The 13217-nt window shown below is 38.8% G+C and overlaps 1 protein-coding gene across 15 annotated transcripts in view; it reads left to right on the forward strand.

The window, feature by feature from the left end:
* The window catches only part of NEK4 (NIMA related kinase 4), a 41675-nt gene that overhangs the window by 545 nt on the left and 27913 nt on the right, over window positions 1-13217 (forward strand). For 10 of the 15 annotated variants that reach the window (XR_012640245.1, XR_012640242.1, XR_012640243.1 and 7 more), the window contains exons 2-9: window positions 897-1124; window positions 2000-2266; window positions 3631-3828; window positions 5217-5324; window positions 6622-6776; window positions 10007-10148; window positions 11157-11576; window positions 12657-12710. Coding sequence is in view for 9 of the 15 variants with exons in the window: in XM_074958251.1 (XP_074814352.1) it covers window positions 1002-1124; window positions 2000-2266; window positions 3631-3828; window positions 5217-5324; window positions 6622-6776; window positions 10007-10148; window positions 11157-11576; window positions 12657-12710 (1467 nt within the window). In the remaining 6 variants the exon portion in view is untranslated. The remainder of the gene's footprint in view (window positions 1-896; window positions 1125-1999; window positions 2267-3630; window positions 3829-5216; window positions 5325-6621; window positions 6777-10006; window positions 10149-11156; window positions 11577-12656; window positions 12711-13217) is intronic. The other 5 variants (XM_074958254.1, XM_074958250.1, XM_074958252.1 and 2 more) reach the window with 5 other exon arrangements.

The following is a 13217-nucleotide window of genomic DNA, read 5'->3' on the forward strand; positions in this document are numbered from 1 at the left end:
TCCAAGGGGAGTGGTTGGTTTGTGTTCTTAGCCAGTTCCTTGACCGCAAGACCGTCCTTTCTCCTCTTGGTCCAGCTCTGCCTCCAAGTGTGAACAATACCTGATTCTGTGATCTCATTTAGACTGCTGTGCATTGCAAGGGGCCATTCCTTCCTGACCCTTGCGAGAATTTATGCTCTGAAGCATGGAGATTTTATTATCCTTAACCTTTTTGTAATATGTTCTGAGATATCAGTCACAAAATTGTCTAGCCATGGTGTTTAGTGCTGATCTCCGGGATTATACAAATTGGTTACAATTTTTTTGGAAAAGGGCTATCTTGATTCAAACAAAGGAGAAAATGTTGATTAAAACCCTTGTTCACCATGTTAAAATGTTACCCCAGACCACACTTAACTATGTAACATTTTAAATAGGTGTTGGTTTAATGCCATCATAACATTTTAAAAGTTTTATTAAATAGAAAAAGATAAGTTTAAAAATTCAAAATGTAAAGAATTGTGTTTTCATTTTAACAATTTCCTTTTCTTTTAGCTGTATAGAGGCTTTCATTAAGGGGGGGAAAAACCCTGCTTTGATAGTCTTTTGGATGGTATTAACTGCCCTTTTGGAGTTAAAATAGAAGGTTTTGAGATATTTTAATCTGATTCTTTAGGACAAACACTCAAAAGGGGGAGAAGAATTACAAAGATAGAAAATGCATTTTTCTGTCTCTGGTGCTGATTTTCACTTGTTGCCTCATTGCTGGAGAAACATAGGCACAGTACATGGTTATATCCGCCACTACAAGACCTGGCACATTCAACAGTGGCAAAGTTTAAGTCATTGCTTTTAAGGCATTGTTTTAGCGTGCCCCTCTTGTCAGAGTCACAACAGCATTGTGAATGGTGTCTTAGCAGGCTTAGAAGAAAATGGAAGAAATAAAGTGCGGAAGGAAAACAACATGAGGGAGGAATCTAAGGTTCACGTCCCATGTTACATTCAGGATTTAGCTGAAGCTGATGGAGGTGGTGGTGTCTGGTTCCCTTTCTTGTCTGGTCAGGATGTCTTTGAGGATCAAGACAGCAAAGGCCCAATGGTCTCATGGTGGGTCTCTGGAGACTGTGGAGGTGGTAGCCATCTGGGTAAAGCTTGCTTCTTCCCTTCCATACACCCCACTGCCCCTCTTTAGTGACTCCTGGATAATGTCCAAGAAGGGGTAGCATCCTCATCCTATTAAAATTAACCAATCGGAATATGTTGCAGTTACTCCTACTACAAACATTTCCCTTTGCTTGTAGAATCTTTCAGTTCATTGTCATGTTAACCGTTGACTTTAGCAGGAGCCTTGAGCCCTTATCATGATGCTTTTTAATGTAAACAGTACAGTTTGTACCATAGTTTGCTTATGAAAGTAAGCAAATTTTAAAGGCAATTTTATGTAACAGGCTGATTCGGACTTTTGATCTCTTTGCACAACACTACATGCTAAGTTGTCCAAGGGCACCACTCTGTGAAACGGAGTATTATTACCTTTTGTTTTAACTGCACCTGCTTTTAATTTCTTTGTGTCTTGTTCTTGTATTATAGGAAAGAGGAAAAGGGAAGATCTGATCAATTTTTACTCTCCTTCAAAATTTTCAATACCTTATTTACTAGCCCTCTAATTTGCACATGGCATGATAACTATTGCAGATGAGCACTAGGATAGACATTAAGGATGGTCAAGAAGGCAAATGGCAAGGATACCAGTTAAATACCTACCTGAAGAGAATACAAATGGTGGCATTTAGATTTAAAATTATAATATATGTAAAGTTTTAAATTTCAGTTTTGTGCGTTCGTGATGGGAAGCCATATTTGTTCCATTCTTACAACAACATGGACACTGTTAAATGTGACTCTGTATTTTAAAACATTGTTTTATAGATTTTTAGAATTTGCCAGTGTTTCAATAGTAGATTGGATGTTTTCATAACAAATCTTTTTTTCCCCCCTCTTCCCTCCCCCCCCCCCCCAGTACGTCATCAAAAAGCTAAACCTTAAACATGCATCCAGCCGAGAGAGGAAAGCAGCAGAACAAGAAGCCCAGTTGTTGTCTCAGCTGAAACACCCCAACATAGTCACCTATAGGGAGTCCTGGGAGGGGGAAGATGGCCTGTTGTATATTGTCATGGGCTTCTGTGAAGGAGGGGACCTGTATCATAAACTTAAAGAGCAGAGAGGCAAACCTTTGCCAGAGAATCAGGTGGTGGAATGGTTTGTCCAGATTGCCATGGCATTGCAGGTATTAATATACTTATAACCTCTTCGTTTTAAAAGAAATAGGTCTGTTTTTGCTTGCTTTCCATTTAAAAAAATCCCTTAATTTCAGTTTTGGTGTGTTAACTTTGCTTACAGATTATCAATGCCAACCTAAGGTAGCCATGTAGAAAAAGAGTTGCTGCTGTATACTTTACCTCCATCATTTCAGTATTGTAGACAATGTGACATGATGGTTGGCAGTTAATTTTCATTGTAGCCCATAACTATAAAGTTCTGAATATAAGCAAGTTTTGTTCTAGTTAAGGGGCTGTTTCTGTTATTCGTAACCCTCTGTTTCCACGGGTTTGCAACTCAATTATACAAATTTTCTCTGTGCTGAAACATATTGATAACATCTTAAAAACTAATTTTAACCAACAAGTGTTTGCACAAAAAAACTTACTACTTGCAGAAGTATTTTGCTCCTGTAATTAAATTAAATTTTTAAGTGAAAATTTCCAGACCATTAACTCCTAATTTTTACTGGAAGCTGCTTCAGTCTGTTACATTTTAAAAATGAAAAGAAATCAAATCACAAAAAATTCATTACAGTAAGGTTTGTTTTAAAGACAATAGTGAGGAAACTAGGATGTTGGATTGAAAATTCTATTTTTAACTTGCCAGTGGAACTTGTCATCAGGGGATGTTGTGAAAGCAAAAACTGTAACTGGATTCAAAAAAGAGTTGGATAAGTTCCTGGAGGATAGGTGCACCAATGGCTAATAGCCAAGATAGTCAGGAATGCAGCCCATGCTCTGGATATCCCTAAGCCTCTGACTGCCAGATGCTGGGACTAGGTGACAGGGTGGAACACTTGATGGTTGCCCTCTTCTTGTCATTCCCTTTTGAAGCATCTGCCATTGGCTATTATTGGAAGACCGAATATCGGGCCATTCCTACATTTGTTTGTTGTGGCTAGGAATGCAGATGTCCACAACAGCATCTGATCCTGCTCATCATAGGCCTAATCCTGCAGTTCTTACTCAGGCAAAATTCCCACTGACTTCTGAAAGTCCTTAATTCAGACAAAATTCCTTACTAGGACTGCAGGATTGGATCTGAAATCAATTGCAATATGAAGACACAATGGAGAGTGAGTTAAGGACTGAGCTTCAGCCTCAGTTTTGCACGTTTTGCTTCTATATAGGCACATTAAACTAAAGAAATAACAACGTTGTGTATATACATATGTTGACATGAACAGATTAGTGTGATGATTAACTGTAATTCATCTCTTATATAGTGATGTGTAGTTTTGTTGCATTTGTACTTTTTTCTTTTTTGACTCTGGTCGGAGGAAAAGAACAAATTAACTGTTTAACTTGCTTGAAATACTTTATTTTTCAGTATTTACATGAAAAACACATTCTACACAGAGATCTCAAAACTCAAAATGTTTTCCTGACAAGGACAAATATTATCAAAGTGGGAGATCTGGGAATAGCCAGAGTGTTAGAAAATCAGTATGATATGGCCAATACTCTCATTGGCACACCTTATTATATGAGTCCTGAATTGTTCTCCAACAAACCTTACAACTACAAGGTAAAGTATATTGATGCAAATATTGGCCCCAATTATGTTAGTTGATTTAAGGGAGCCTTAAACTCTGAGAAGTTTATAAATTATCTAGAAGAGTAATGCGAGTTATTTTGTTGACTTGCCTATTAACCATAGAGCACTACAATCTTGTGTGTTATGAAAGTAATGCCTCTGTAAAAAGCACTTTTTGGGGACTACTGATTAACTTTTGCTGCCTTTTTTACTATTACCAACAGGGGAAAAAATTAATCATAAAAAGTTATCTTAAAGGAAATTAGTTTTTCTTTAGTGTATGTGAATTGTCAACGTGTGTTAATTTGTTAGGACCAGGTTTTGTCAATCGACTGTATCCGTGTAAGTTAGAATTCCAGTTCAAAGAAAAACCTTTGTTGTATGGTAGGACACTGGCATATGAAGCCTAAGATAATTGTGACAGGCTTTATCTTTAAAATTGCTATTATATATGTAATAAGAAAACAAACCAAAAAAACCTAATAAGCATTTACGAGTATGGAGATAAACATGTAAGGGAAGGCAGATCAATATTCAAACATACGCATAGCTTGTACAGTCTTTTAAATAAATGTACATGTGAAATATTGCATTACGTATTTAAAAAAACACGAGTATGCCCCTTCGTTAATTAAATTGCAGCTGTCGGCCACATGTACCAAAAACATGAACTAAGGAAAAACTTCTGTTACTATAAATATAGAAAGACTTCCAGTTTTCTCCAAGCTGCATCTGGCCACCAGTGGGTAAAATGTTTTCTCTCCCTCACATGCATTACGAAGCTCATGATTCATGTTGATGTGCTGCTATGCTGCTCGGAGCTCCATTGAAAGTCTGGAGTTCTACATGGGCGCAGTAATCTGCATGTATAGTTGACAGTACAGGATTGGGACTTAAACATTGTGGACATAACTTTGCTTAATTGCAATCTATATTATTTGCAGATAGTTTATGCCTGAGATTTCAGTGAGATGTAATTATATGGGAAGTCTGAAGAAAGAATTAGTTTCAGAACTCTTTGAAGCTAAAGGAACTCAAAGAAATGTTAGAGACAAGCCAATATTTGAAATCAGGATAATTTTTTAATGATCTGTAACTCAAAAACAGACAGACTCTCTTCACGCTTTGAAGAAAAATTCTTCTTACCCTTCAGAGTAAACATGGCCATACTCAATACAAACCAGTTTTGTTACCTGAGTCCGCAACCAAAAGTTTATAATGGAATTTGGTTGTGATCTTAACTATAGTGGCTGCCAACTCAGCATAACATTCTGTTCCTAATGGGCTGTTCAGGAGCATATTATCTACCTTTTTAAAAATAAATTTTCAGTATTGCATCTGAAGCACTTATGCTGATTTTTCTGGTTTTCTTTTCACAGTCTGATGTTTGGGCTTTGGGCTGTTGTGTTTATGAAATGGCCACACTGAAACATGCCTTCAACGCTAAAGACATGAATTCTTTAGTTTATCGAATTATTGAAGGAAAGGTAAAAACTGATCTAAAGTTGTTTTTGGTTCAGTGAAAACATTTTGGAAATATGCTACAGTAAGAAGATCCTTCTGATGTGGATGCTGAATCATGGTTTTTAAATGCAAAATTTGTATATTCAGACCTGTAGTCCAATCTTGTGTCTGGAACTTGAGATAACTGTTTTCAATCAAAAGTAAGAATTTCAACTCTCATTTGTGGGGTTAGTATAATTTTTTTTCCACATGTGTGATGAGAAAACTGCATCATCCTGTCCATTCTAATGTTTCGTGTGAGATGTGGGTACCTACTGAGGTAATGGCAGATCCAGAAAGTAGTTTCTTTTTAAGGTATCACTAGAATTTTGTTGTTCACCTTGTGCAGCTAGTAGATTGGAGGAAGTAAGTCACTTCAACACTTTCGAGTATAAAGTTTCCACTTTTAACATTATGCAAAGAATCATATCACGGTGTTTTCTTGTTTGACATATACAGCTGGATTACTTTAGCACAGTGGTTCTCAAACCTTTTGTGCTGGTGACCCCTTTCACATAGCAAGCCTCTGAGTGCGACCCACTCCTATTATAAATTAAGAACGCTTTTTTATTTTTTTAGCGTCATTATAAATGCTGGAGGCAAAGCGAAGTTTGGGGTGGAGGCTGACAGCTCACGACCCCCCCATGTAATAACCTTGTGACCTCCTGAGGGGTCCTGACTCCCAGTTTGAGAACTCCTGCTTTAGCTCAATGTTAATTCCTGATTTGGTTTGGCATGTTATAAAACAAATTTAAAGCCTGATCTTCAGCTGTATCAAAAATGTTTTAAATAAACTGAAGATTCTCTGTGACTAGATTTTCATTTGCAAATCTTAGAAAGCACAACTGACCAGCTTTGAATACGTTGCTTTAAAAATTCTGAATCCAGATTACCAGGGAATTAAATTTTTTTTATATGCAATCTTTTGTGTATATTGGCCATATTTTGTGGTTAGCTGTTCATTAAGAAAAAAATTGTATAGAGTTCTTTTATTAAACTTTACACAAGCCTCTGTTCAGTAAGATACTTAAGGACTTGGCTAACTTTAAGTATGTGAGCTGTCCTATTGACTACTGTACTTAAAGTTAGGGATGTGTTTAAGTACCTAGCTGAATCAGAGCCCTAATGCTCAAATAATGCAGCAATTCCTGCAGGCAAATGTGTTAATGGTTTTTGTTTGCTGTACATTGATGTAGTCATCAAAACAATTAGCTTCCTATTATGAAAATTAGCAATCCATTCATTCCCATAATCAAATGTATCCTTTCAATACAATTACAGCTGCCACCGATGCCAAAGGATTACAGTCCACAGCTGGCAGAACTAATAAGAACTATGCTTAGCAAAAAGCCTGAAGAAAGACCCAATGTGAAAAGCATACTAAGGCAACCATATATCAAGCATCAAATCTCTCTGTTTTTGGAAGCCACAAAGGCGTAAGATATATTTATTTTATTAATAGTTCTATATAAAACTATTGGTTTGCGTAACAGATTGTTGAGCATAATGTTGTAATCATTGTTTTACAATTTTTGCCAGATTTCGGAGCAGGATGCTGAAGTTAGTTTTGCTGTGTGTAACTGCAGGGTATGGGGCAGAAAGGATCTTTTGAGATTGTTGAGGGAAGGAATTATTTGAGAACTATAACAGGAGAGACAACTAAGAGAGGATGGAAATTAGTTACATTAGGCCTATGTAGAAGGAAAGTGGATTTAAATTTGGGATTGCATATTACCTTCAGAAAGTAAATCCTCCTATTGTTTGTCCACTTCGAGTATTTGAAACCAGCCAGACAGAAAAGTCTTACCTGATTAAATGTTAGAAGTTGTATTTGGCTGCCCTAATTAGGAGCACTTAGTAATAAACTGCAATGAATCAGTGTTTAATTTTATAGAAAAACGAAAAACCTTATTCTTAATGTGTCCATTATTTGGGAAAAACATGCCACATTGTTTGGTTCATGTCCACTGTTGATTTTTAGTATATTATAACTTGTGAAAGATGGGAGGATAGATTACTTATTAGAGTATGGGACACCCCAGGTTTTCTTCATAGCTCTGGAACTGAGGCTCCTTAGGCAAGTTGATTAACCTGTCTGACTGACAGTATTCCCCATCTGTAAAATGGTCATGGTAATATTGACCTACTTAACAGAAAAGTTGTAAGGATTAATTAATATTTTAAAACAATTAGATCCTCAAAAGGCAAGTGCGATAAAGGAGCAAAGTATTGTCGGCATACAGAATTTTAAAGTGATGTGCCACATAGATTGACAATCTTATTTAGAAAATCAGAGGTTGTTCTTTTTTTAATTGACAACTGGAGAATCCCACTGTAATCCTCAATTTGATAAAATTAAAAATCGAAGGTAGCTTGGCTGAAGCAATGGAGAAGACCTGGTTTGGGGAGTAATCGTGAGACTCTCAGCACTAATAAGGTTGAAGTCTCTTGCAGCTGTGATACACTTGGACTGTCGGATGAAAGGAAGATAGCTGCATGAGCACTACCTTTCCACCAATGCACAGAGTAGAATTTGGGTATGTCTACACGGAAATTCAACACCTGCAGCTGGCCCATGTCAGCTGACTTGACCTCATTGGGCTGCGCAGGACTGTAGAGTTTTGGTGTAGACTTTGGGCTCAGGCTGGAGCCTGGGCTCTGGGACCCTCCCCCTCAAAGGTCCCAGATCTTGGGCTCCAGCCTGAGCCCAAACATACACAATGCAATTTGACAGCCCTGTACCCCATGCCCCACGAACCCGAGTCAGCTGAGATGGGCCAGCAGTGGGTTTTTAACTGCAGTATAGACACATCTATAGGATCTGTTCTGAAGGGTCTCTTTACTCTTCTTTCTGGTTGGAGGAAGAGCATCACGGTCGCTTAAGAAGAGGGGGAAGTAGCTTTCAGATTGGGACATGCGAGACCCTGTGGAGGCTGGTCTTCGTTCAGTGCCAGACAATGAGAGGGGGAGGAAAAATCTTGGATTATGGGAGGGAGGATGTTGAATAATGAGAGACGCACTCTCCCCAGTCACTGCGTGTATCCCAGTTCATGTATCTCATATTTAAATAAAACAAAAACAGGACTGCTTCTCTCCTGCTGACCATTCCAGTGTACGCAAACCAGAGTGAGCTCACAAGTTGAGAGGAGATAGTGGTAAAAATTAGAAATGATTCTGTGACATTTGAGAAAATTACAAATCATCTGGGTAATAAACTCTGTGCAAATTCCAAGTTCTTTGGTAAATCTGTGATCGTGCTTGCACCAAATAGAAAAAGTGAGATAAAGACAGACAATAAATCCTAAATATGGATAGGAAATATATATTGTCACTTGCGTTTCCTTATCAGTCTGTGTTAAGGCCACTTCATCATATTTGAAATCACCAAAAGACAAGTTCCTTTTGCTATTTGCTTGTTTTTAACTTGATGTTCAACAAAAAAGTTGAATATAAAATTTTGTCATCAGATTTGGTTAACTACTTCATTACTCCCAGTTTTTGAGACCTATTGGCAATAAACTTAATTGTCAAATATTTTTCCCCAAATGGATGAGCCTTATTGTCTTGGTTGTACACTGTGCAGTCACTCACACCTATGCAAAGTGGATATAAATTACTACCAAATCAGTGCAAAGTACCACTAACATTCTAACTCTGCACAGCTGAAAATGACTATACAACAGTGGTCACCAACCAGTAGATCGCGATCAACTGGTCGATCCTGGAGCCTCTGACAGTCTATTGCGATGTCCGTCTGCTAAAAGTCTGGCAGTGCAGCAGGGCTAAGGCAGGCTCCCTGCCTGCCCCAGCCCCATGCCACTCCTGGAAGCAGCCGGGGCAAGGGGTGGGGGCAAAGGTCTCCGTGCGCTGCTCCTGCCTGCAAACATCTCCCCTACAACTCCCATTGGCTGGGAATGGAGAACTGCAGACAATGGGAGCTGCAGGGGTGGTGCTTGTGGGCAGGAACAGTGCACGGGGACCCCTGCCCTTCCCACCCAAGGGCTGCAGGGGTGTGCTGGTCACTTCTGGGAGTGGCATGGGGCCGGGGCAGGCAGGGAGCCTGCCTTAGCCCTGCTGCACTGCCATCCGGGAGCTGACCGAGGTGGATGCTGTCTTGCAGGAGCCCACACCCCGAACTCCCTCCTGCACCCAGAAGCCCTTGCCCTGAGCCCCCTCCCAGAGACTGCGCCCTGAGCCTCCTCCCGCACCCCTGCCCCAGGCTCAGCCTGGAGCCCCGTCCCACTCTCTGAACCCCTCGGGCCCCAGCCCAGAGCCCACACCCCCTCCCGAACCCCAACCTCCTGCCCCAACCTGGTGAAAGTGAGTGAGGGTGGGGGAGAGCGAGCGACGGAGGGAGGGGGGAATGGAGTGAGCGAGGCAGGGCCTCAGGGAAGGGGCGGGGTAGCTCCTGGGTCACACTTAAATCAAAAATTGATCTTCTGCATAAAAAGGTTGGAGATCACTGCTATACAAGATACAAAGCAGAGAAAATCAAGCCCAGTGTTTAGCACTTCAGATAGAAACTCTGTAGTGGAAATTTAAAATATTTTCTACAAATGTAAAAGGGTTAGGTTCTGTAGATGGATGGCATCTATTTAATAAGGTAGTCTAAACCACAAACATCTTAGTCTTTGTCCTTTTTTTGTTGTTGCCATTTTCTTTAAAGAAAAACAGCCAAAAATCATCAGAAAATATCTGATTCTACACCCAGAAGTGCTGCTTCTGTGATCTCAGTGAAGACTCGATCTAATAATGGAAACGTCACACCCAAAAAACATCCCTCTGAGCAAGCCAGGAGAGAAAGTGCCGTAAGTTACTTTTTTCCAAAGGATACATTGGTTTTTTTAAAATATTTGTGTAAATATTCAGTGACATGATATAAAAATATATTTTGAAATGCTTTGTGATTTCCTAATATATTTGTATTCAATAAAACTGTGTAAACAACATATAAAGGGGGAAAGGAGCTGTATTCATCTACAGTTGGAGCTAAAATAGTCATGGATTAGTAAAACTAATTGCACTGGTCTTTACTGACAAATAGTCATTAAACATTATACCTAATCCTTATTCTGTGAAGCTGTTATGTGGATTTTTTTTAACCATACAGTTGCATAAACTTTTGCATATGGCACAATCATGTGAATGCTGTGACACTGTATACCCAGTAGAGTATCTGAAGTCACTGGACTAACTGAAATGCAAATGTTTAATGACAGGCAAATATTGACAGTGAAAATATTTGCTGCAGCTTGTGACTGGAAAATGATTATATGTTTGAGGAAAATTGCTTGTTACCAGAGGTGAATACTTTACAGTAGTCCAAATAGATCAAGTCACAAAGATTAATCACTTGCCCGCTGTTCATTTTCTGCACTGTTTGCCAGTTGGTGTTAGTTTTTAATATTGAAGCCTTAAACATGTGGTTTAATACATTTTGGAGAGCTACTAGGAGGACCCTGTTTATCACTTGTGGTCATAGGGGCAAAGAGGGTGCATTGCTTATGGAATAGGCTGTGTTGACATCTGAAGTCCCAAGCTTCTCATCAGACTTTATAGCTTATGAGAGTCTTTTTGTTATATCCAATTGGTAGTCTCTAAGGTGCCACTAGTACTCCTTTTCTTTTTGCGAATACAGACTAACATGGCTGCTACTCTGAAACCTTTGTGTTATCCCTTATCGATGCTTCCAAATAGTACTTGATTATGATTTTGTTTCATTATCACTTTATGTACTGTCTGGTATGCAAGTGACTTCTTTGAGCTTCTAAAATATTCATCAGAGGGTAATTCCACTTCTGCTTTTTTAATTACAGAATGAAGAAAAACATTTAATCAAAGATAAAACTTTTGAAATTCATCCCTCAGAGAAACCAGCAGCTGAGCCTGAAAAAAATGCAAACAAGAATGAGAAGAACAGCACAGGAGTTTCCATAGCAACAATTAGCAAAGTGAATATTGATATTTTACTGTCTGAAAGGAGGAACTCTAAAAGTGATCACTTGCTACAGGATAACAAAGCAAGGTGCTTAAGCATTCCTAGTGAAGTAGAATCTAAAATAACATCTAATGGCCCACAGACTAAGGAAGATAGACTACAGCAAAACTCAAAGCAAGTTTCTAGAACTGAAATTGTGGATTCTAAGCAGTTTGCTGCTGTTGTCTCAGATGAAGGAGATGACACTTTGAAACTCCTGCAGCCTGTCTCAAAGGACCAAAAGCAAAATGATGACCAGGTAATTATTTAACTCTTAAATGTGCTTGGTAGAAGGTTGAACTAGTAGATGGTTTATAGAAAGAACAAAGCTGAACAAATGTTACCTTTCAAAGTGGGGCACTTCTAATCAGGCTTTGGGGTGCCGAAGCAGTTAAAAGCTCTAGTATCCCTGCAGCACTGCTTCTGTATAAGACAAAGGCTGGGGCTCAAACCTTAATTGTCTTTGTTCTTGCCTGGGATCAAAAATTGTCTGCTTCCAGTTGTAAAAGGATGAGGCAAGAAAATGTTTGGAGCTCCTACATCCCTATTCCAAATGGACTGTGCTTCTCTATCTCTTTCTGCCATGTTCAGCCCTAATTTGGGATGGGGATTGGAGGAGGAAGGGAGAGTATAATGGAAATGGAGTTAGAGAAGGTAGAGGATGGTGGAAGGAAAATGTAAGAGAAGAAACTGAAGGGAAGGAGGAAGAGAGATGAAGAGATTTTAAAGGAAGACTGAAGGAGGGGAAAGGAAAATTTTGTTTAATGGGAATGTGATTACTAAAGAGAAGAGTGAAGGAGTAAACAAGAAATGAGACTACCAGAAAAGAGAAGCCTTGGGAAGGGGGAAAATGTTAAAGTATCCTGGCCCTCCCTCCTCTCCAGCTTCCAGAGTGCGTCATTTGGGTGATTGGTGGAGGCAAAAACATTGACCATTGACCTTTCCCCTGCACTCTTCAGCATTTGCGGCCAAAATGATTCTCTTACCTGCTTCCCCAGCACATTCATGTAAGGGGCTTCTTTGCCCTTGCCTCTTTCTGGTGCACATGAACAGGGCCAGCAATATTTTGACTCTTAATGAAAGTATATTAAAGTAAAATACAGTTGATTTCCCTATTGTGTCTTATGCCTTGGATTTAAACAGTAGGTCTGTCCTGAATATGCAGCTGTCATTACCATTCAATCCTATATAAGGACGTTGTTTCATTCACTTAGTGATTCACCAAGTTCTGTTCTAGAATGAGACTTCTAAAGCCTGTCTTTCTCGCATTGCTAATATATACACTTTTTACTAAGCTTGCTCTTATTTTAGTTCATGAAAATGTAGTAACTTATTTCAGAGTTTGGACTCCACTGAGAAGCTTCTAGCATCGTTTGTTCCTGTCATAATTCAAGTAAGTGTTCTACCATTATAGTTCTGCTTAGTTTGTTGGCTTTAAAATAGTTGTATTTCTTTAAAGGGAAATCTCAAATGTTGTTGTCTGGTGACTGTCTTTTCCCCTAGAATATTTGATTTTTGGAGAAGGATTATTATTGCAATACAAATTGGTTTTCTGAAGTTGCTATTAGAATGGTGGAACATATCTGAAATTTTGCTAACATGTATTTGTTGTAAAATACTAAAACAGGGATATTGCAGTATTACGATAGACATAAGTGTACAGAACTTGTGAAATTTGTTTGTGATTACCTGTTCAACTAATGTGCTAACTGTGATGGGGAGCATGATTTTGAATGTTCTAACTTAGATTATTTAAAATGTTCACCTTGTTGCAGTGTTAATGTAGTGTGTTTGGTGGTTGTTTGGGGGTGGTATATTTAAAATTTTTTTTTGTATTTCCTGTCTCTAATTTAATTTGAAATAGCTGTTTATGGTGGTTGTGATTAAGATAAAATCCGTA

Source organism: Natator depressus, chromosome 7 (assembly GCF_965152275.1).
Source record: "Natator depressus isolate rNatDep1 chromosome 7, rNatDep2.hap1, whole genome shotgun sequence".
Lineage (NCBI taxonomy): Eukaryota > Metazoa > Chordata > Testudines > Cheloniidae > Natator > Natator depressus.